General features: G+C 38.7%; 1 protein-coding gene across 1 annotated transcript; it reads left to right on the top strand.

Moving 5' to 3' along the window:
* Positions 1-1,643: 1,643 nt before the first annotated feature.
* Sema5c (Semaphorin 5c) lies at positions 1,644-23,163 on the top strand. Its single transcript, XM_036815590.3, has 12 exons — positions 1,644-2,112; positions 2,706-2,869; positions 3,624-3,723; positions 17,290-17,497; positions 17,596-17,769; positions 18,297-18,428; positions 18,493-18,695; positions 19,201-20,007; positions 20,647-21,560; positions 21,624-21,779; positions 21,848-22,050; positions 22,356-23,163. Exons 1-12 carry the CDS (start codon positions 2,108-2,110, stop codon positions 22,572-22,574), a joined length of 3,285 nt encoding a protein of 1,094 aa, XP_036671485.3. The 5' UTR covers positions 1,644-2,107; the 3' UTR covers positions 22,575-23,163.
* Positions 23,164-25,315: the final 2,152 nt, after the last annotated feature.

Raw genomic sequence — 25,315 nt, 5'->3', positions numbered from 1 at the left:
CCTTAAATAAGAATTTTATTGTATTGGCTTTAAGATGAATGTTTCAAGTTCTGTGTACTTTCTGTCTTTTCTTATCTCACAGAATTTGTATAACTTTAAGTTTACTCTCTTTGATTTTAACAAATAAAGACGAAAAATGATTCATTCACCTGAATAAGTTAATTTTTGTAATTTGAAGGAATCCTTTGACAGTACTAGAATTGGTTTATAAAATAAATTGCTTTAAGTGAAAGATCATTTTTCAAGACACCATCCGATCTATTAAATTCATTTGTTTTGGCGCCATTTCTATGATCAGCTCATCAATTTTTTGCTGATGAATCCCAATCTTCAAGAGCGAAGAAGATAGGATCAGTTAGTCTCTCGTCTGGAGAGGGATATCTTGTGTCCTCGAACCGCGACGTCGGCAATACTAATGTCAATTTGTCAGGCTACCAAATCGAGGCACAGCAAGTGCCCGTCCCACCCTCCTGTGGGTTCTTCCTCTTCTCTGGGCTGCAGATCCCGGAGATTCTGAAGAGTCGTTCGCGTTGTCGTTGTCGTATGATATATGAGCGCCCTGCCCAGTTGCTGCTGCCACGGTCGCTGTGGCTGCCGTAACCGCGCCTCTTAACTCCCAAGCAGACACTCGAAAAAATTAGTTTTTGAATCCTAGTAGGTTTTGTAAATAGTATAGTCAGTTTTTGAGTTTAATTTCATTTACATAATAAAATAAGTTATATCATAAGATTGGGACGTGGAAATGATTTCTTAGTTCATAAGGATTTGAATAAATATGATTTGAATGAATATGTCATTTTAAAAACATATTTACTAAAAAAAATATATTGTTTAAAATTCTTCTAAGTTTTTAGTAATTAAGTAATACAAAAATCACATTTTCGAAGATATTTTAATTGTTTGTATAACAGAGGATTTTAAGATTTGAAAGAGACGCTTACAAGTGTGCCACACTTTTTAATTGAATTGTGTACGCGGATATCCTTTTTATTGCTATTGTTTACAGGTGCTTATAAAAAATATATATTTTTTCATAAAGTCATAAAAAAATGTGAAAAGAAAAATAATTTAAAATATGTAATGAAAAGTTATAATATAGAATAAAATGTAGTAAATGAACGAATAAAATATTTTAACACCGATACGCCTCATTTTATTTTTTTTTGTAGTAAGTTAGGACGGCTTGGGTTCATTACCCAAAGCTCTTATTTTTTAAAAAATAAAGAACTATTTCTGATTATATCTAGGGTTAGTTTTCCATATTCAGAACATACCAAAATTTATTTATATAAAGCTCTCAATAACTATTTCTTCAAAAATTATGAAAAATTTTTTTATATATTTATTTTTTGTTGCCTTTTGTGTGCTACAGTTTTTGTTCAGTGCATGTTCGAAGCCCAGCCGATGTTGAGCCGAAGTCGAGGCCGGTTATCTTCGTTGGCTGCGCTGCGACTGCGACGTGGGCAGCGATTGCGCGTCGGCCTTTTAGCCTGTTCTCCGCTCTTCGCTTTGCTCCAGCGTTTGTTGTTTGTTTTGTGCTCGGGCTTCGTTTTTACGTTTTTGTTTTCATTTCATTCTCCTCTCCCTATGCCACTCTCTTCGCGCAATATCGGCTGACTTGAAGTTCCAATGCGCTGCGCTCTGTAGTTCAGTTTCTTGGGACTCTTTGCGCGGTTAACTTCGATCGTCGGGCATGCGCGACTCTATATCTGAAAGATCATAAGAGTAGGAAATTGAGGCAGAAGAAAAAACCCGTCTCGCTATATTCGTCGACCGTGTTGTTTGTGTCTATCTGTGTCTTTTGTCAATGTTTTCAACCCAACTCAAGGGGAAGCCGTTTCGCCTTTCTTCTAAAAATTTCTTGAAACATACGAAAATCGTATCGAAAATTCCAAAATTGTGTGTGTTTGTAGTGTGATATGTGAACATCAGTGATCAGTGAAAAGATCAGCTGAAGAATAAGAAACACGCGCTTAACTCGATTCCCCTGCTTATCAAGCACATGCCTATATTATACAATTTACCAACAGTCTGGTACAATCTGTTCACCGCAAAAGTTGAATGGAATAAATTTTAATCTGCTTTTTTGCACCGTACGTGACACTAAATGAAGTAAGTTTCGATTGTCTCTTCTGTAATCGGCATTTTTCACTGTTTACATTTTTTGTAATATTCTTTGAGGAAGTGTAAATTTTTACAACAGACATGTATTTTTGATATGGAGATGAAAAATTAACATGTTTGGCCTTATTTATTTCCTGACTGTGTCAACTTGTATCACATAAATCTAAATAAGAAATTATACTTTTAGTTGAAACCATATAAAAAGGACCAAAATATGAGATTCGAGTTTTATTTTAAAAATACACTGAGAAATTAAAGCAAGCAGTATATGCAACGCTATATGTGCAACATATTTTAAACAATTAAAATAAAATGCTTCAAAAACAAAGCTTTATATGAAGAGATTTTGCTTAAATAATGTTTCAAATCCGTTTTCGCTCTTAAATTAATATACTAAACTCGTACCAATACCTTATATAAGTATGAGAGTATTCTGAGTTGGATAGTTAAATTGTGGTAAAAATGTACACTTCAATCTCTTAAAAAGACTAGAAAAAAATAATATTTTTTAAAATTGTTGTAATAAAGTTACAAAATTGATGACACTCTTGCCATAACAACCTTATTTTCTTTCTTTTTAGCATGTTAATTCTAAAACTTCCCAAAATGCTAAGCCAACTATGGCTTCTACTGCTTTTATCACTCTTAACCCTTCAAGGCCCACAGCCTTCGACCGGCATGGGTTACAAGACGCAATCGAATGTGGAGTTGCTGGAAAACGATTCGCGATACATCTCCTATCAAGGTAGGTTCCATTCGAGGTGGGGATTATCAAAAATTACACGAAACTGTGTCAATTGCAAGGCAATCAATCAAGTTGGCCACTTGAGAACTGTAAGAACTGTAAATTGGGTTGATGTCAGTCAGAGTTCTAAGTGGGGTTTCGAGAGTCTGCACTCGATTGCGCAATGTTCGGTCAACAGGTGCCATTCCATCCATTCCACCCATCTGCCCACCTGTTGATTGCTTGGCCGGCATTTCAACAATGATCTCGATTTAAAAGAATTCCCCCACCAGCCGATTTTATGACACCCCAATACATCCGTGTATCTGCTGCTTTTAATCAGAAAAAGCTTCGTGTTTTGCTTTTTGTTTAAATATTTGTTCATTTTTTTCGGGTTTTTGCAATGAAATGTATCTCGAAGTCCGTCTTAAAACGTGAACTCAGCTTTACGTTTTGTTGACAATGAATATTTTTAATTTTTGTTTAACGTTTTTTTCACATCAAATTAAAAATTCAACAGAAATTTTTTGTTTATCCATGAAAAGTAAGAGCCCTCCAGTGGGACTTAAATATTACAAAATACATATTTTACTAGTGACTCAGAAATAAGTGAAAATCATTGAGGGAAATGGGTGATTAATTTTCAGATACAATATTTCATGGTTAATAAACTATAGATTTACTGATAGTTCCACTTCCCTAGCACGATAAATATCTGTTTGTTATTATTGACAAAATTTTAAACTCTGACTTACAATGTTATTCTTTTTTTCAGATTTAATGTCAACGGCAAAACGATTTTACGATCCCGAAACGAGTTGGTACTCGGAAATGCTGTTCGACGTGGCCAGGAACCAAGTGATAGTCGGCGCCAGGTAAAAACCGGGAGCCTATTATTATTATAGTTATTATAGATTTTGTTTCCGGCCCATTGAGTCACGGCTAAGCCGTATACCTAGTCATTATGACTGTTTTTTCTATGTATATACTTCAAAACCCCAAAGATATTGTTTGTAGGACTCACTTTTTAATTAGTCGCACCGATAAGTGGGTCATTATTTTGAACATTGATAGCGATAACAAACGAAAGGGAAAACACCCCTAAAAAAATCTTTTCTATGCGTTTGTTAGCTTTGGCTTATCAACTAAGGGTATTACGTAAAACTCAACGATCTAAAGAAAATAAACAGATGCATTGCGTACTCGAAACGGGTACTGATAATGTTCTTTTTCGGGATTTTTTTGGCATGTTACGCAAGCTAAAAATAATATAATCGTATAAAAATGAAAGTGCACGCACTGCTATACCAAAAATCTTATACAAATCAGCGAAGCTCGAAAAAAAAACCCTCGAACAGAACTTATCTCGAGTACCTGCTGTGCGCAAGGGAATAAATAAAGATAATTGAGTGTAAAAAAAAATTCAAAAAAATTAAGAAAAGAGGGGAAACAGAAAAAAACGAAAGGTAACCAAATAATACTGCAGGGCCGAGAGAGGTATACTCCATTTGTTTGTTGAGCAATTTAATATACGAGTACGCGTATCTGTATCTGTAGCCGGGTTACTTGGTTCTTGTAGTTTGCTTTTCATTTACGCGCTGAGAACTCGGGTCTCGAAGTTTATTTGTTTCTGCTTCGCATAGATACATATATAGATGCGACACCTCTCCAGTGAAAAACCGATAAGGTACACACATGGACGCAGATGTCTATAGTGTCGTCATGTTGATAAACCCACCAATATACATACGTGTAGGGCCCTTAACCCATTGCTGCCCAGGGGAAGTCGTTTATCATGCTGTTGTCGTCAATCATTTGTCAGACTTTTCAGCTTTTTTCTGTTCTTTATAACCTACTATTTTCACTTCGACCGTAGCTTTACCCTACAATTTTTTAACACTCTTATTTACCAACCTCTGAAATTATGGCAGTAAGATAAGAGTGGCCCGATATAAAAACCGTTTCTAGCGAAGGGCAGTTGCTGCACATAGGGAATTATGTGGCTGCTTGTAAGTAGGCGGCCAGATAGGCAAGTGGGCTTCATTAACCACATAAAACGTAATTTATTTTTATAATGTGTGGGCTTAGTTGATAAAGGCAACTAATCAAAGGGACTAGACGGGTTTTTAGATTGCAGCAGCCGCTGGGATTTCTTTTAACTTTTTGCCTAAGTCTGCGTTTAATGCCTTTGAGCTGGTCGATGAGAGATAAACTTTTTACTTTGTGAAAGTTAGTGGGGCTTGTTAGGAAATATAGTCAATAAAATGAGTTTGCTTGACAGAACTATTAATTAGGGATTTATGTCAGTCAGTAATATAAGTTAAAATGTTAACATAATGTAGAATTGTTATCGAAATGGAATCAAAATGTCCAAGGAAATGGGTACTATTTTACAATGTACTCTCAAGCAAAATACCGTCTTAAATCAAAAATCAATATATTTGTAGAACACTTTAGATTGCGGGTTTCTCCCCAGTGCTCAACTACCTACCCAGGTGCTTTCCCAATTTCCGTTCTAATCTCTAGTTAACCACCAAAGGTTAACAATCATCCTTGTTAAAGCGGTTGCGATAAGGCTTCTTCCAAATAAAAAAGAAACATAGAACTCACTTTGAAGACCCGCAAGTCGAAAGCCACCGAATGACCCTCATGAACGTAAACCATCTCTAATCGCAGACCGCATTTTAATTGTGGCAATCCGCCCGAACATATCTAAACTAGTTGTACAATGGTTTTTATGATTTTTGTGGTTAAGATGGGCAATTGCCGAAGAACTGGTAGTGGTAATACATACTATATATGTACCGTAGACCATTGTATCTGTGGGGGACTGTTGTGTGCAGATGTACTGGTGAGTGCATGCTCCTTGTATCTGGACTGCAGCACACTTGACACGACTGCAAGATCGGATTACTGCCAGCCGCCTGTTGACGGGCTCTGGAAAATGGGAATGGAATCGAGAGTGGAATGGGCATGGAATCGGGACTGGAATGGGCATGGATATGGGACTCCTCGAGTCTTTTGCCCGTGTCCCATGACGAGTGACGAGGCAACTTGGTCGGTTGGTAACCATCGCGTAATTTTCTGTCATGAACAGGGAACTGTAGAGGGGCTAGGGTACACTGGGAAAAATATTAGTAAAAGTAGGTGAAACCTCTAAGTTTTTCCACCAAATACTTGAAAGATATAAATATTATATAGTAACACATTATTATTATATTATGTAATAACATATGTTCTTATTATACATTAAATTCATTTCAAAATTTTTCCAAAATTCTAAAATTGTTTTTAAAATTATCTAAGAGCCAAAGTTATATGGTTGCATTTTTGGTTGGAAATCGATAATACCACATTTTTAAAATGTCAACTAAACCCTCATTGTCTTGTATATCACAGTGCATTGGGTTCGTGGTCCCATGCAACTGGCCGAAATTTGATATAGACTGCATTAAAATAATATTGCGTTTTGTTTTTGCTTTCGTTCGCTGGCCTGCGAGCAACCTTTTTATGAAATCCTACATTACCAGTACATATAGTATTTATATGTACATATTACTTTTCAGAGGGGTCGCTTAGGCGCTGGTTTTTTGTGTTGTGGCCTGTCGCAAATGGAGCATGCAAATGACCTGCTGGGAAGCATTTGAAATGTTTATACATATGGCCCGACAAAATGTTATATAAACAAGGAAATTATTTTCGTGTGTTGTGCATTAACCATAATATTGTTTTTCCACTCGAATATCGCCGAGTGGACGATGCCAGGAGGTCTCCCTAGGCAGGGATTTTATTACAATGGGAATACAGAAACGATTTTTAAAAAAGTATTTAAGCACTTGTAATACATAACACTTTAACGATTTTCAGTAAGTTTTTTAAAAGTAAAACTATAATAATTCACTCCTAATTTTATATGAATAAAACTATAATAAATCACCATGAACGTTGGTTAGGAACCACCCAAAATGCCCAAATTACTTGTAACTCAATCTCTGAACTACAAGATACAAAAATGCACCTGTGACAGTCGACGTCAGCTCGACGGCTACTGGAGCACACGGATGCCGAAATTGAAATCAAAATTAATCAAACTGTGTTGCACCGGCCCCCTTTAAAGGCAGGGGCGTATTTTAAAGGGGGGCAGGGCGTTCTGCAAACTGTTGCAAGCATTTTGCATATTTCTATTTAAAAAATCTTGAGCGGCTCCAGACTGACACATAGCTATTCGAACGCGGATTGAGACTGAGAGCCAGGAATGCGGTAGCGTAGGCAGAGCTCAGAAAAGATTACAGGCAAACCTCAGTAATAAAAACATTTTAATTACTTAAGTTTAAAACTGATTCAAAAAATTATTTTTATAATTATTTTTAAATATTGATATTGGAATAATTGGATTGGATTCGATATTTCAAAGACAGATACAGCAATGAAATCTATAATTAATACTTATTATACTTTAGTTATATTTTTATAAACAAGTTTAGGAATATAAACGGAATTTTTTAAAATAGCTGTCTTAAAAGCACCTCTTTAATGCCTATATTAAAGGTGGTTCGTTACCCAACTTCTGTATTTCAATTCGATTTTCTTCGATAAAGGTTAATAATGATACTTTTGGTGGTTTGTCTGTGGCTGCTGCAGTTTTAGCAGAGATTAGCGACGGCCAGTGCAACGGAAATTTTAATTACAAGTAACCCATTTAAGCCCGGCCAGTGAGATTTGCCGCCGGAGCGGCAGACAGAACGCCCACGCAAGTGGCCACTTGAGCAACTTGCGCTAACTCCCAGGTAAAAAATAACTGGCAATAGGCGACAGGCGGCGGCGACACCGCATTTTTAATAGCCCCAGTCTGAATCGCAGTCTCAGTCCCAGCTATACACATATGTATCCGTATCTGGGGCCCCGACTCCCCGACACCCCAACTAACCAACTCCACTTGCTCCACTGAGCTTACAAAGAGGCCTTTTTGTTATCTTGTCGCGCTTGTCGTTCAAATAAAAGTTGGCGGCGGCGCAAGGTGTGCGAAATATGCGAAATGCGAATTGCGAATGCTCAGGGGTGCTCAAACTCGACGATATCGATATATATAACCTTTTGGAGACATGTAGATCATTAATGCGGCTATGTCGGTGATGCAAATGGGTCATGGTGAATTTAAAAGCGTTTCAGTTTACCCAATTTGTATAGTTTTTTCTTCATTTATTTCTGAGTATTACAATCATATCAGCTAGTTTTGTTGAATGTATTGCATTTTTAATAACTTTTTGCTTGAAAAGGGAAAGCATACCTATTAAAACCTTCACCTTTAAGTTATTGCTTTTTGAAATTAAGATTTTGCAAGTGTTAAAGCGTCTTTTTGTTGTGATCTGTGATCTTTGCGCTATTTTATGGCTATAAAAATTTTTAAATATATTTTTTTTATGTTTTCTTACATCTTTTCACGCCCACTAATTTCTGCCCCACTCCCTTGAGGGTTTCACAAGAATTATTGTTGGCTAGCAACCAAAGACTCGTTACGTGCTGTTCGGGTCCGTTTCAAAAATATTAAGATATTTTTCTAGACTCTGAAAGAAGTTAGAGAAGATACCGCAACCTGCATATGATGATCGAGCGAGCAAACATCCGAGTATTTCCATGTGCGAAGTTGGCATATTTGCACGCACGCGCTCCATGAAGATAGCGTATGGCAAAGAATAATGACAAATACAAATTAAACAACTAACAAAACAAACTAAAACAGCACTAAAGATTGCTAGTAGAACCGCAAAAAGAAAAGCGATACATGTGTTTCGGCCTTTTTTCACACCTAAGCGGAATTTTCGCTGCTGCCAGGTGAAACGAAAGATAAAATCAGGTGAGGCGGCTGATGATGGGTGCAAAAAAGGGGTGTGGAGAGGTTTTCGAAAGCCAATGCTAATTGACAAGGCCGTTGCTTATCGCTCACTGGGCGGTGTTTGTTGGTTTTGCTAAGGAAAAGCACATTGAACCTGGCAGAACCACAGAAAAAGTTAAGATAATTTTCAAATCGATTATAAATGGTTATAAAAGGAGCGTAAATACTCTAGTTTTCTGTTACATGAATGAAAAGATTTTTTAAAATTAGTCCTAGTCTTAAATTCTATCATATAAATTTCTAAATATGTAAATTATTTAATGAAGTTTTACATATGGATATTTATTTTGAGATTTTTTTACATTTCCTATTATTTTCCAATTCATTGAATCAATAAATAAATATTTGGCTTAAATGGCTTATATCATTTGATTTTTAGCTATCTTATGTGCCTGTTCTTTTTGTTGGCCATCTTTGATTTATTTATTATTTTTGGAACCGATAACATGTGGAACCAGGTAAACGATTTCGAACGTTTTGTTAAATTTGTACCGCGTTCGTATAAATAGGCATGGCAAATGTAATCATTTCGTTGGGGCCGCACTTGTCGGCGTACCCAACTCAACTTACCAAGAACTGTTCACTGTGACGAGCACAATCAGCAGTAATTAATTTTCGCAGCCGTTAAGTCTAGGCGAGATTTACACATGACATGCCAGAAAGTGATTTTTTTTGCATTCCCCGGCTTTTGTCGTGTCATTTTCACATGGACATTCGAATGAATTGGTGTCGTGGGGTGTTGGTTATTCGATTTCCGGTGACGCCTCATTGTCTGACGTTAAAAACACACCCCGATCACCTGAGATCCACTCATCGATTGATACAAGGCTTTTGTAGACGGATGAGTTGTAATCTTGGGTTGTAATGCAGCTCTATTGCACTGCCGGTCTTATGGGACTATAAACTTAATTGTATTTAAGCTGTTATAACCCTCACACAACTACCCGGTAGAAAACTTGATAATACTCCAAAGTCAAATAGTAAAAAGCAAGGTTCAAGTGGTATAAATCTAGGATGTTGGCCATTAGAAGCAATATTTATGAAATCTAATAACTGTCTTTAATATACAGTACTCGTAAAAGTATCATTATGAATTTTAAATGTTACATCTATTAGGTCTGCAATTTCATGGGTGGTATCGTGACAGATCAATTAATTATCACTTAATCAAGGGTCGTAACTTAAGCATGAAACAGCCACTGAAGCCATATAATATTTGCATCTGCCAACGCCTAAAATACACCTTTGCACTTAGCCGATCCCCAGGGATATTGACAGCTGCTATTGGGATCTCACTTGGAAGTTCCAATGTTTGGGAAGGGCGACTTGCCAATGTTTGAGCTGCGTTTTTCGCAAATGTTGGCGTGTTTATTACCTCATCACGTACCGCTTAAGACGCACAAGCGTCGCGTGGAGCTCGGGTTACACCTGAGCGAGATACACCTATATATTTACCTGAGTTACAACTGGACGGGGGCCGAAGTGCCACGCGCCTTGCGCCAGCTGCAATCCAAATGATTGATATTGGGCGAGCTGGCTGACGATCCAGTATCTGCACAGGGAAAAATTCGTCCATAGTTTAACAGAAATTTAGAAATGTATCATAACACTTAAAATGCGTCTATAGTTTAACAGAAATTTAGAAATTTATCATAACACTCTATGGATAATCAAAAGCCTCTAAGATGATATGATTAAACTGATATGACTTTCGGAATTACAAATATTTTTGTACTTTAAAGCACTCCAAACTTTTAATTAAATACTATATGTACTATTTTACAATGTACTCTCAAGCAAAATACCGTCTTAAATCAAAAATCAATATATTTGTAGAACACTTTAGATTGCGGGTTTCTCCCCAGTGCTCAACTACCTACCCAGGTGCTTTCCCAATTTCCGTTCTAATCTCTAGTTAACCACCAAAGGTTAACAATCATCCTTGTTAAAGCGGTTGCGATAAGGCTTCTTCCAAATAAAAAAGAAACATAGAACTCACTTTGAAGACCCGCAAGTCGAAAGCCACCGAATGACCCTCATGAACGTAAACCATCTCTAATCGCAGACCGCATTTTAATTGTGGCAATCCGCCCGAACATATCTAAACTAGTTGTACAATGGTTTTTATGATTTTTGTGGTTAAGATGGGCAATTGCCGAAGAACTGGTAGTGGTAATACATACTATATATGTACCGTAGACCATTGTATCTGTGGGGGACTGTTGTGTGCAGATGTACTGGTGAGTGCATGCTCCTTGTATCTGGACTGCAGCACACTTGACACGACTGCAAGATCGGATTACTGCCAGCCGCCTGTTGACGGGCTCTGGAAAATGGGAATGGAATCGAGAGTGGAATGGGCATGGAATCGGGACTGGAATGGGCATGGATATGGGACTCCTCGAGTCTTTTGCCCGTGTCCCATGACGAGTGACGAGGCAACTTGGTCGGTTGGTAACCATCGCGTAATTTTCTGTCATGAACAGGGAACTGTAGAGGGGCTAGGGTACACTGGGAAAAATATTAGTAAAAGTAGGTGAAACCTCTAAGTTTTTCCACCAAATACTTGAAAGATATAAATATTATATAGTAACACATTATTATTATATTATGTAATAACATATGTTCTTATTATACATTAAATTCATTTCAAAATTTTTCCAAAATTCTAAAATTGTTTTTAAAATTATCTAAGAGCCAAAGTTATATGGTTGCATTTTTGGTTGGAAATCGATAATACCACATTTTTAAAATGTCAACTAAACCCTCATTGTCTTGTATATCACAGTGCATTGGGTTCGTGGTCCCATGCAACTGGCCGAAATTTGATATAGACTGCATTAAAATAATATTGCGTTTTGTTTTTGCTTTCGTTCGCTGGCCTGCGAGCAACCTTTTTATGAAATCCTACATTACCAGTACATATAGTATTTATATGTACATATTACTTTTCAGAGGGGTCGCTTAGGCGCTGGTTTTTTGTGTTGTGGCCTGTCGCAAATGGAGCATGCAAATGACCTGCTGGGAAGCATTTGAAATGTTTATACATATGGCCCGACAAAATGTTATATAAACAAGGAAATTATTTTCGTGTGTTGTGCATTAACCATAATATTGTTTTTCCACTCGAATATCGCCGAGTGGACGATGCCAGGAGGTCTCCCTAGGCAGGGATTTTATTACAATGGGAATACAGAAACGATTTTTAAAAAAGTATTTAAGCACTTGTAATACATAACACTTTAACGATTTTCAGTAAGTTTTTTAAAAGTAAAACTATAATAATTCACTCCTAATTTTATATGAATAAAACTATAATAAATCACCATGAACGTTGGTTAGGAACCACCCAAAATGCCCAAATTACTTGTAACTCAATCTCTGAACTACAAGATACAAAAATGCACCTGTGACAGTCGACGTCAGCTCGACGGCTACTGGAGCACACGGATGCCGAAATTGAAATCAAAATTAATCAAACTGTGTTGCACCGGCCCCCTTTAAAGGCAGGGGCGTATTTTAAAGGGGGGCAGGGCGTTCTGCAAACTGTTGCAAGCATTTTGCATATTTCTATTTAAAAAATCTTGAGCGGCTCCAGACTGACACATAGCTATTCGAACGCGGATTGAGACTGAGAGCCAGGAATGCGGTAGCGTAGGCAGAGCTCAGAAAAGATTACAGGCAAACCTCAGTAATAAAAACATTTTAATTACTTAAGTTTAAAACTGATTCAAAAAATTATTTTTATAATTATTTTTAAATATTGATATTGGAATAATTGGATTGGATTCGATATTTCAAAGACAGATACAGCAATGAAATCTATAATTAATACTTATTATACTTTAGTTATATTTTTATAAACAAGTTTAGGAATATAAACGGAATTTTTTAAAATAGCTGTCTTAAAAGCACCTCTTTAATGCCTATATTAAAGGTGGTTCGTTACCCAACTTCTGTATTTCAATTCGATTTTCTTCGATAAAGGTTAATAATGATACTTTTGGTGGTTTGTCTGTGGCTGCTGCAGTTTTAGCAGAGATTAGCGACGGCCAGTGCAACGGAAATTTTAATTACAAGTAACCCATTTAAGCCCGGCCAGTGAGATTTGCCGCCGGAGCGGCAGACAGAACGCCCACGCAAGTGGCCACTTGAGCAACTTGCGCTAACTCCCAGGTAAAAAATAACTGGCAATAGGCGACAGGCGGCGGCGACACCGCATTTTTAATAGCCCCAGTCTGAATCGCAGTCTCAGTCCCAGCTATACACATATGTATCCGTATCTGGGGCCCCGACTCCCCGACACCCCAACTAACCAACTCCACTTGCTCCACTGAGCTTACAAAGAGGCCTTTTTGTTATCTTGTCGCGCTTGTCGTTCAAATAAAAGTTGGCGGCGGCGCAAGGTGTGCGAAATATGCGAAATGCGAATTGCGAATGCTCAGGGGTGCTCAAACTCGACGATATCGATATATATAACCTTTTGGAGACATGTAGATCATTAATGCGGCTATGTCGGTGATGCAAATGGGTCATGGTGAATTTAAAAGCGTTTCAGTTTACCCAATTTGTATAGTTTTTTCTTCATTTATTTCTGAGTATTACAATCATATCAGCTAGTTTTGTTGAATGTATTGCATTTTTAATAACTTTTTGCTTGAAAAGGGAAAGCATACCTATTAAAACCTTCACCTTTAAGTTATTGCTTTTTGAAATTAAGATTTTGCAAGTGTTAAAGCGTCTTTTTGTTGTGATCTGTGATCTTTGCGCTATTTTATGGCTATAAAAATTTTTAAATATATTTTTTTTATGTTTTCTTACATCTTTTCACGCCCACTAATTTCTGCCCCACTCCCTTGAGGGTTTCACAAGAATTATTGTTGGCTAGCAACCAAAGACTCGTTACGTGCTGTTCGGGTCCGTTTCAAAAATATTAAGATATTTTTCTAGACTCTGAAAGAAGTTAGAGAAGATACCGCAACCTGCATATGATGATCGAGCGAGCAAACATCCGAGTATTTCCATGTGCGAAGTTGGCATATTTGCACGCACGCGCTCCATGAAGATAGCGTATGGCAAAGAATAATGACAAATACAAATTAAACAACTAACAAAACAAACTAAAACAGCACTAAAGATTGCTAGTAGAACCGCAAAAAGAAAAGCGATACATGTGTTTCGGCCTTTTTTCACACCTAAGCGGAATTTTCGCTGCTGCCAGGTGAAACGAAAGATAAAATCAGGTGAGGCGGCTGATGATGGGTGCAAAAAAGGGGTGTGGAGAGGTTTTCGAAAGCCAATGCTAATTGACAAGGCCGTTGCTTATCGCTCACTGGGCGGTGTTTGTTGGTTTTGCTAAGGAAAAGCACATTGAACCTGGCAGAACCACAGAAAAAGTTAAGATAATTTTCAAATCGATTATAAATGGTTATAAAAGGAGCGTAAATACTCTAGTTTTCTGTTACATGAATGAAAAGATTTTTTAAAATTAGTCCTAGTCTTAAATTCTATCATATAAATTTCTAAATATGTAAATTATTTAATGAAGTTTTACATATGGATATTTATTTTGAGATTTTTTTACATTTCCTATTATTTTCCAATTCATTGAATCAATAAATAAATATTTGGCTTAAATGGCTTATATCATTTGATTTTTAGCTATCTTATGTGCCTGTTCTTTTTGTTGGCCATCTTTGATTTATTTATTATTTTTGGAACCGATAACATGTGGAACCAGGTAAACGATTTCGAACGTTTTGTTAAATTTGTACCGCGTTCGTATAAATAGGCATGGCAAATGTAATCATTTCGTTGGGGCCGCACTTGTCGGCGTACCCAACTCAACTTACCAAGAACTGTTCACTGTGACGAGCACAATCAGCAGTAATTAATTTTCGCAGCCGTTAAGTCTAGGCGAGATTTACACATGACATGCCAGAAAGTGATTTTTTTTGCATTCCCCGGCTTTTGTCGTGTCATTTTCACATGGACATTCGAATGAATTGGTGTCGTGGGGTGTTGGTTATTCGATTTCCGGTGACGCCTCATTGTCTGACGTTAAAAACACACCCCGATCACCTGAGATCCACTCATCGATTGATACAAGGCTTTTGTAGACGGATGAGTTGTAATCTTGGGTTGTAATGCAGCTCTATTGCACTGCCGGTCTTATGGGACTATAAACTTAATTGTATTTAAGCTGTTATAACCCTCACACAACTACCCGGTAGAAAACTTGATAATACTCCAAAGTCAAATAGTAAAAAGCAAGGTTCAAGTGGTATAAATCTAGGATGTTGGCCATTAGAAGCAATATTTATGAAATCTAATAACTGTCTTTAATATACAGTACTCGTAAAAGTATCATTATGAATTTTAAATGTTACATCTATTAGGTCTGCAATTTCATGGGTGGTATCGTGACAGATCAATTAATTATCACTTAATCAAGGGTCGTAACTTAAGCATGAAACAGCCACTGAAGCCATATAATATTTGCATCTGCCAACGCCTAAAATACACCTTTGCACTTAGCCGATCCCCAGGGATATTGACAGCTGCTATTGGGATCTCACTTGGAAGTTCCAATGTTTGGGAAGGGCGACTTGCCAATGTTTGAGCTGCGTTTTTCGCAAATGTTGGCGTGTTTATTACCTCATCACGTACCGCTTAAGACGCACAAGCGTCGCGTGGAGCTCGGGTTACACCTGAGCGAGATACACCTATATATTTACCTGAGTTACAACTGGACGGGGGCCGAAGTGCCACGCGCCTTGCGCCAGCTGCAATCCAAATGATTGATATTGGGCGAGCTGGCTGACGATCCAGTATCTGCACAGGGAAAAATTCGTCCATAGTTTAACAGAAATTTAGAAATGTATCATAACACTTAAAATGCGTCTATAGTTTAACAGAAATTTAGAAATTTATCATAACACTCTATGGATAATCAAAAGCCTCTAAGATGATATGATTAAACTGATATGACTTTCGGAATTACAAATATTTTTGTACTTTAAAGCACTCCAAACTTTTAATTAAATAGGATATCTTTTTCTCCAAGGCTTTCTGTGATACCCTATCAAATAGTACTTTGAAACTACTCCCCATATTTCCTAGTGTACCAGGTCTTTGGCCAGCTCCGCATTCAATTGATATCCTAAGGCCGCTAAACAGCCGCAAGTGACCATTAGATGGCTGGACTGTGGGCAGTGATCTCTTTTCTCGCCCGGCTCTTTGGCGACGTCTAGTCGGCGGCATTCCTTCTCAAGCCCAAGCACGGCGGCATTCTCCATTTTCCATTCTCCATTCCAATCCCCCTGCCAAATCGCCATCGCCACCTCTTAGCTGGAAAAATGCCGCTGTCCAACTCGAGATGTAACCATTTAGCAATTGCTTTTCGCGCATTCGAATGCACTTGATCTATTGATCTTCGTGTTCGTTTCGCCAAATGCGCGTAGCACAGTGGTTGTCTAAGAATTACTGCTGCAATAGTACAGTGGTACTGCTAGAAACATTCTAAGAGTAATACAAAAAATATGAGCTTATCAACCTCCCTAAAGTAAGTAAGATTTGAGAGTTCTAAAAACTTGAAATATATTTTTAGAATGTTTTTAAAATCAGGAATTTTGCATCTGTTAAGTATTTGGGCTGCTGAAAAAGAGAGCTTGAAGTGTGTGTTTGAATTTATCCATGACAACATTCTTATCTTTGTATTTGTCGATATCTCAGCCTTCAAGCTCGCCCACAAGCGTTTGATTTTCCAAACTTTTCCGAGCTTTTCCAACTGGCCCACTGCAATTGGCAACCACTGTGCCGGGGCCAAGTTTCGTTACCTGTTTGCCTTGCAGTTCAATGCACTGGCGGCCAACCAGTTCAAAATTATGACAGCTGATGGCCAAGAGGGAGCGAGGGGTGCCTAACTGAAGCTGGAGCCGGAGTCAGCCTTATTTGTAAACAATTGTGGGCCGCCTCTCTAACTGTTATTGCTGGCCAATCGGCCGTCTTTCAACATTATTACACTGAACGAAAAATAAAAGGAACTTTAAGCTGTATCCTGTTTAGATTAAGGTGTGATATCTCTTCAGTTATATTAAATTTATTTAATAAACTACTTTAAATTCGAACAAGTTAAAGAAAGTTTCTTTATAACCGACTAACTTATAATAGTATACCATTTTATAGCTGACTTAGGAAGGACAACTTGGGAAACAATCCTAAAAAGACTTTTCTGATAGGATAACTTTATTTTCTTACCAAATGGTTTATTCACGTAAGCTTGTTAATTGTATGCAAATATATCCAATTCTAAAATATAGTATAGTATCAATATATATATTTTTAAATTTTGATATAATAAGATCAGTACAAACAAGTGCCCTAACGACACAAAGTATTTTTTCAGTTAATCCTTAAATTTCGACACGTATGATTAATATAAACGAGATAGAAAATACTACTTTAACTTATAAGATCATAATGGGGTGTGAAATTCTCTCTCTGTAAAATCAGAAATACATGGAATTTGTTGATTGTTTCCTTGCAGGGACACCCTGTACCGCATGTCTTTCGACCTGGAGCCGCTGGAGCGGGCCAGCTGGGGGGCCACTCCGTCGGAGATTGCCATGTGCCAGGCAAAAGGCCAGTCGGAGCGATGGTGTCGCAACTACGTGCGCGTGCTCCACAGCTATGGTGAGAACCAGCTGTACGCGTGTGGGACGAACGCCTTCCAGCCGAGCTGTTCGTGGCGCCAGGTGAGTGATCGTCCAAGTCGACCAAGTCGGTCGAGTTGTCCAGCTCTTTGGAGTCGCCAGCCTGACGCGCCATTTACCCCAACCCTTTTCTATTGCAGATGGAGAACCTCAACGTCACGGGTGTGGACAGCGGCGTGGTCAAGTGTCCATTCCATCCGCAGGCGAACAGCACCAGTCTGCTGCAGGCCAATGGCCAGCTCTTCGTGGGCACCGCCACCGATTTCTCGGGCAGCGATGTGGCCATCCTGCGAACAGGAGTGCAGGCCAACGAGGTGGGCTTACTGGCTATGAATTGAGCTATTTAACATATCTACTTTCTTGGCCCACACGGCGGATGACTAATTTTTGCCTATGAAATGATTGTGGATAGTCTGCACACAGTGCGGATGATTAATCTATTTATTTTCGAAAATAGTATCAGCTCAGCATCATCATATTATCAGTTAATTCGTTTTATTAAAGTTTGCTTGGTAATTTCATTTGATAAGTTAGTTCATTCTTTCAAGTGTTAGGATTATTCATACACAACAAAGTTTATTTTAAATAGTCATATTCTCTTTCAAGGGGTTACTCCACTGTAGGATGTCATTTTCGATTTTTTAATAAATTTTATTATATGTTTTTAAACACATATTAGACCACATATAATCTTTAAAACGTTTAAAAATTCTACAATGGCTATGCCTCAAATGCGGTATAATGTTCAATAATAATATAAAATTCTATAAGCTGTACACGCTGGCCTAGTAAAACCACACCCCTGCCCACACATCTAATGGTTCTATTATCGAATTTTCAGCGTTTTCTCCGAACAAAGCAATATAATAACAACTGGCTGAGTGGAGCCCAATTCGTGGGAAGCTTCGAGGCTGGCAGCTTTGTATATTTTCTGCTGCGCGAATCGGCCGTTGAGCACATGAGTTGCGGCAAGGTGAGTGATTACTTTTGATTTATAAAATTTATCTTATAGCTAAAAATTAAATATGCTTTTTCAGGTGATTTACTCGAGGATTGCGCGGGTGTGCAAGAACGATGTTGGCGGCAGTGGTCAGCTGCTTAAGGACAACTGGACTTCATTCCTAAAGGCTCGACTAAACTGCTCGCTTCCTGGGGAGTATCCCTACTATTTTGACGAGATCCAGGGTATGACTTACGCTGAATCCGAGTCCGTTCTATATGCCACCTTCAGAACTTCAGGGTATGTTAATACAACCAGTTATAATTAACCAAGTTGGACTATAAACTTTTTAAAAACTTAAAAACTTAAGGAACAAAAAAATTAATTGTCCAAAAAATACTGAAAAGTGTGAAACCCTTGAAATCGTAAATTTTACAAACATTTTAATATGATAATTACTCTTACAACATACGTCATCTAAATGTTAGTTCTGTTTTTCAAAGCAGCTTACTTAAAAAGGTAGTATATTAACTACTCTTGAAAATAGTAGTAGTCAAGAGTAGTATTTAAAATAGTAGTAGTAATAGTAGTAGAATGTAATTAAAAAAGGAACATATTGAATGAAATTTAAAATTAAAGTAAATGTAGTCTAATGTTACTTATTCAATTCCATCTATGCTGAAATCGCATTCAGATCTTCAGAATTTCATGAGGTTTACTTATATTTTATTTGACTTAAAAATTGTTCCTAATATGGGTTTATTGAGTCTTAACTTATAATAATTTATTAATTTTCCCTTGATAGATCTAGCATTTTCGGATCGGCCGTCTGTGCGTACAACCTGAGCTCCATCAACGAGGCCTTCGACGGGTCCTTCAAGCACCAGGAGCACGCGGATGCCGCCTGGCAGACGGTGAACACCAAGCAGCGCAGCCAGTTCCAGTGCGGATCGAGCAGCATTGGCCACTGGCTGGAGAGCTCCCGGTACCAGCTGATGGACGAGGCAGTGCAGCCGATTGGCGATCAGCCACTGTACCACTCCAAGCTGGAGCAGTTTGGCCGCCTGGCTCTGGACATTATAAACACGAAGACGGAACAGGTCCATGTGCTATTCGTGGCCAGCAGTGGGAATCACATCAAGAAATTGTCTGTAAAGTTCGGCGGCGAAGGAGTTCAGACCTGTCTGGTGGAATTGTGGCAGGCAGACGACACGGGGACCAGTGCCCTGTTGAATATGGCCTATTTAAAGGTCAGCGATTCCCTCTACTTGGGCACCGACCTGGCCCTCACCCGAATTCCCGCCCAGCACTGCAGTCGCCATGTCTCGCAGTCCAGTTGCCTCAACTCCATGGATCCCTACTGCGGCTGGAACGAGCTGATGGAGCGCTGCACGCCCCAGCCACTGGACTCCTCGGTCCTGCAGCACTGGCATCAAGCACCCCAGATCACCTGTCCCGTGCTGAATGCTCCCATCGACGGTGGCTGGTCCACCTGGAGTCCCTGGGCCGTTTGCCAGCAGCACGAGCAGCCTGATAGCAACTGTCAGTGCCGCCAGCGCAGCTGCAATAATCCCCAGCCGCAACATGGAGGCTCCACTTGCGAAGGAATAAGGTAAATTAAAATAATATAAATTAATACATAATTAAAAAAGAGTTTACTTTTGAAAATGGCTACCACTTGCTCGTTTATTAAATTTTTTTATATTTACAAATTAGTAAATTAGTAAAAGCAACCTTTTTAGAGATGATAAAATATATGTTTTTGATCTTTGAGTCGTACATTTTCCATTAATATTTCACACCTAAGCATGATAAAATCCAAATAGCTACAAAATTTTTCCACATATGAATTTTAAACAACTGATTTTCAGTCCCATACATATATTTGATTGGTTCCATATATTTTTTATAAAATCATAATAAAGTTTAAAGTAATTAGTAATGGTTTTATATAAAAACGTTAGTCAGTCAAGAATAGCTGAAAACAGACGTTGAAAAAGCGATTCAACGTATAATAATTATTATAATTACAGAAATTAAAGTTTCAGCTTTTTGATGATAAGTGAATAAAAATGAAAATACACAATTTTTGATGATTAATACAAAACATAGAAAAATAAATTAAATTGGTTTTGGCAAAAAACGAATTATAAAATATCATTTCCTGCCTTTTGCCAGAGGGTATTTCCCCCTAGTCGTTATTATTATAATTTAATGAAATAAATACTGATAATTTATATATTTTTCACAGCACCCAGGTGACGAACTGCACCCAGCATGGCGGATGGACTGAGTGGTCGGCATGGTCGCCCTGCTCGCAGACCTGTGGCATTGCCGTGAAGATCCGGCGACGCACCTGCGGGAATCCCCGTCCGGCTTACGGTGGTCGCACCTGCGTGGGATCGGAGCAATCGGAGATGTACTGCCGCCACCTGCCACCTTGTCCGGTGGCCAAGCCGCAGTCCGTGGACGGAGGATGGGGTCCGTGGGGCGAGTGGAGCGAGTGCAGTGCCCAGTGCGGCGGTGGCTTCCGGATGCGCAGAAGGGAGTGTAACGATCCGGCTCCTCTGAACGGTGGAATGGAGTGTCCTGGTTGTCGGTTGGACTACGAGGAGTGCAATATGCAGAGCTGCCAGGAGGTGCGCAAGTTGAGTGCCTGGACGCCCTGGTTGACAGTTCCCGGAAGCGGAAATGCGAGTGAACCCCACACGGAGAAGAGGTTTAGATTCGTGTGTCGTGCCACCAGTCCGGATGCCAGTTCCGTCAGGGTGGGGCAGGCCAAGGAGGAGGTGCGCAACTGCCATGCGGACGGAAGTTGCCAGCGGCAGGGTGACCACGATTCCCAGGACTCGGATACGGCGGACTGGTCGCCATGCAGCGTGAGTTGCGGAGGTGGCACCCAGCAGCGCCAACGAGGACGTGGAACCCAGAGCAGGGTTTGCAATCTGCAGGCTTGTCCCACGGATGACCAGCAGCTGAGTAGCAACAACCTGGACAACGAGGTGGAGCACGGCGAGTGGGGCTGCTGGTCGGAGTGGTCCGCCTGCTCGGTGACCTGCGGATTGGGTCTGCGTCGGAGGACGCGACGTTGCCTGGCGGGCCAGGAGAGGCTCTGCCAGGGTCGCGCCCTCGACGAGCAGAAGTGCGAAATGGTTCCCTGCGAAGGTGAGTCCTTGTTGCTTGAGGAGGAAGTCTTCCCAAATACTTATTACCTCATTTTTCTCTTAGATTTCCTGGGCTGGAGTGCCTGGAGCGAGTGGTCCAGCTGTTCGAGTGATGGCATTCGCCTGAGACATCGACGCTGCCTGGTGGAACAGCCGGGATCGATGGAGTGCCGTGGTGCGGAGTTTGAGAAGACCGCCTGTGTGCCCAATGAATGCGAGGGTAAATACCGAATTTATTATTTTTAATTGAATGATCTAAGTACTAATCACTTTCCAAATCCCCTACAGAAACCCAGACCGCCTCAACCGCCACCCTGCCCATCGTAGTCACTGTTTGCCTGCTGTTCACAGTGGGCTGCTGCCTGGCCACCTATCGATTCACCAAAAAGCGATTCCTCCTGAGTGCCGAGGAGGCCTTGAACAAAACCACAACGACAACGGCCAGTTTCGACACGTATCCCAATCAGTATTCCAGCCTGCCCACCAAGGATGTAAGTAAAAGTCTTGAAAAATTAACAGAAATATTTCATAAATTGAACTATATTTGACTATATTTTTCAATATTAATGACCAAATTTATTTTAATTTTTAGTGTAATATTGAGAAAAATATTAGGTATTAACATTTTTATCGCATAATTAATTTATGAAAAAGTATGAACGTTTTTCCTCATTTTTAAAATCATTATTATGTTGAACAAATTGTAATCAAATATATAAAAAACAAAAATCTTAGGAAATTATGTGTTAAGTGCTACCTTTGAGACTGTTTTTAAAAGACCCTTTTTTCCTTGCAGTACTACGATCAGCGACCCAAACGGCAGTCTAGCTTTAGGATGCCCGCCAAGACCAGTAACTTGGGCAACGGCAATAGCACCCTCAACCGGAACAACATGCACCACAATAATACGCCCAAGGTTTTGGCCAAGACCTATAACGATTGCGAAACGGGAACGCTTAAACGACAGTCGGCGCTAAACAATTGCCGGAGCAACATCGATGACGAAAAGTTCTAGAGATCCAGCCATTCTAGAATCCCCCAAGTGCCATCATTTGACATGACCAACCAACTGTCTATGGAAATGTTACAACGATAATCAAGTTTTTTTTTGCGCCATATCGATGCAGATGCAAAAGTTCCTTCTTGACTCACATTGAGTCGTTTTAGTTAAGCTTATTGAGGTTACTTGACCTAAGTAGTTATAGCATGTAATACGTAGCAGATTAAGTTTGCCTAGAGCTAAGTTAAAAAAGTATTTTAGTTGGATCCCAAAAACTTCGAAATTTGTTTATCAATCTGGTTCATATTTTTCTGCATTTAGTATTGTAGATACTCCGTCACTTGAAATTGTTGTATGAATTGTTTTAGTTTATAATATGGCCCAACAAACGAGACTGACCATTTATAATTCTTTAGAAAATTTGCTAAAATTTGCCAAAATTAAAGCCATGCAGCGAAATAAAAAATGTATAATATTAATTATTTGTAGTACCATACCTTTAACTTATCACTGAATTGTCATAATAAATAGTGCTTAAAGTGCTGTAAAGTAAGTGCTTAAGACGCTTAAACCGATAAAATAAAGCTAAAGTTCTACTAACAGACTTTTTGGCGTTTTCATTTTATAAACATGTCAATCAAAAACAAGGAAGAACGCTATAGTCGAGTACCTCGACTATCAGATACCTACTACTCAGCTAAAGAAACCAAAGAGAAATGGAGTTATGCAAACAGCAAAGCGAGATTAAAATGCGTCACCTACCGGCGATAGACAGATTTAAGCGTTGACGACACCAATACATTTCAGTTAAAATTTTGTATCTAGCATGAAAATTGTGGGCGTCACAGGTTTGGGCGGTTAGTGGGCGTTAAAGTGGGCGTGGCGATTTTTTTTTGGCTCAATCGATAGGTATTGATGAGAACAATACATTTCACCTAAAAATATTATTCTAGCATCAAAACTGTAGGAGCCACAGTTTTGGGCGGTTTGTGGGCGTTAGAGTGAGCGTGGCACTCTGCTGAAACATACTTGCGCTGCGTAAGAAGGAATCTGCACGCCAAATCTCAATAGCCTAGCTCTTATAGTTTCCGAGATCTCAGCGTTCATCCGGACAGACGGGCATGGCTAGATCGACTCGGCTAGTGATCCTGATCAAGAATATATATACTTTATGGGGTCGGAAACGCTTCCTTCTGCCTGTTACATAGTTTCCGACGAATCTAGTATACCCTTTTACTGTACGAGTAACGGGTATAATAACATTCTTAAAAAAAAATTTGTATTTTTGACCAAAATCTGAATTCCAAAAATAACTGATGTACCCCCTTATAGAAAATGCGAAAATGGGTCAAAAAATAAATGTTCCTTAAAGTGATGGGGATCGATAGCATTTGTAGCAAGCTGTCCAAAACAGTCGGTCTTTTAGCTGTACGCCCTAATTTAACTAAACTACGACTCAAAAACCACAAAAAAATGTGTATTTTTGACCAAAATCTGAATTCCAAAAATAACGGATGTACCCCCTTTAAAAAATGCGAAAATGGGTCAAAAAATAAATGTTCCTTAAAGTGATGGGGATCGATAGCATTTGTAGCAAGCTGCTCAAAACAGTCGGTCTTTTAGCTGTACGCCTTAATTTGACTAAACTACGACTGAAAAACCATTAAAAAATGAGTATTTTTGACCAAAATCTGAATTCCAAAAATAACTGATGTACCCCCTTATAAAAAATGCGAAAATGGGTCAAAAAATAAATGTTGCTTAAAGTGATAGGGATCGATAGCATTTGTAGCAAGCTGCTCAAAACAGTCGGTCTTTTAGCTGTACGCCTTAATTTGACTAAACTACGACTCAAAAACCATAAAAAAATGTGTATTTTTGACCAAAATCTGAATTCCAAAAATAACGGATGTACCCCCTTATAAAAAATGCAAAAATGGGTCAAAAATTAAATGTTCCTTAAAGTGATAGGGATCGATAGCATTTGTAGCAAGCTGCTCAAAACAGTCGGTCTTTTAGCTGTACGCCTTAATTTGACTAAACTACGACTCAAAAACCACAAAAAAATAAGTATTTTTGACCAAAATCTGAATTCCAAAATAAACTGATGTACCCCCTTATAAAAAATGCGAAAATGGGTCAAAAAATAAATGTTCCTTAAAGTGATAGGGATCGATAGCATTTGTAGCAAGCTGCTCAAAACAGACGGTCTTTTAGCTGTACGCCCTAATTTAACTAAACTAAGACTCAAAAACCACAAAAAAATGTGTATTTTTGACCAAAATCTGAATTCCAAAAATAGCTGATGTACCCCCTTATAAAAAATGCGAAAATGGGTCAAAAAATAAATGTTTCTTAAAGTGATGGGGATCGATAGCATTTGTAGCAAGCTGCTCAAAACAGTCGGTATTTTAGCTGTACGCCTTAATTTGACTAAACTACGACTCAAAAACCACAAAAAAAGAGTATTTTTGACCAAAATCTGAATTCCAAAAATAACTGATGTACCCCCTTATAAAAAATGCGAAAATGGGTCAAAAATAAATGTTTCTTAAAGTGATGGGGATCGATAGCATTTGTAGCAAGCTGTACAAAACAGTCGGTCTTTTAGCTGTACGCCCTAATTTAACTAAACTACGACTCAAAAACCACAAAAAAATTTGTATTTTTGACCAAAATCTGAATTCCAAAAATAACGGATGTACCCCCTTATAAAAAATGCGAAAATGGGTCAAAAAATAAGTGTTCCTTAAAGT

This window comes from Drosophila suzukii, chromosome 3, assembly GCF_043229965.1.
Source record: "Drosophila suzukii chromosome 3, CBGP_Dsuzu_IsoJpt1.0, whole genome shotgun sequence".
Taxonomy (NCBI): Eukaryota; Metazoa; Arthropoda; class Insecta; order Diptera; family Drosophilidae; genus Drosophila; species Drosophila suzukii.
This window is presented reverse-complemented; position numbering and strand designations above follow the sequence as displayed.

Coding starts and splice junctions, on each gene's coding strand:
- Sema5c (XM_036815590.3), top strand. Junction 2,870..3,623: donor GCGATACATCTCCTATCAAG/GTAGGTTCCATT, acceptor TCTTTTTTTCAG/ATTTAATGTCAACGGCAAAA. Junction 17,770..18,296: donor CAGGAGTGCAGGCCAACGAG/GTGGGCTTACTG, acceptor TCGAATTTTCAG/CGTTTTCTCCGAACAAAGCA.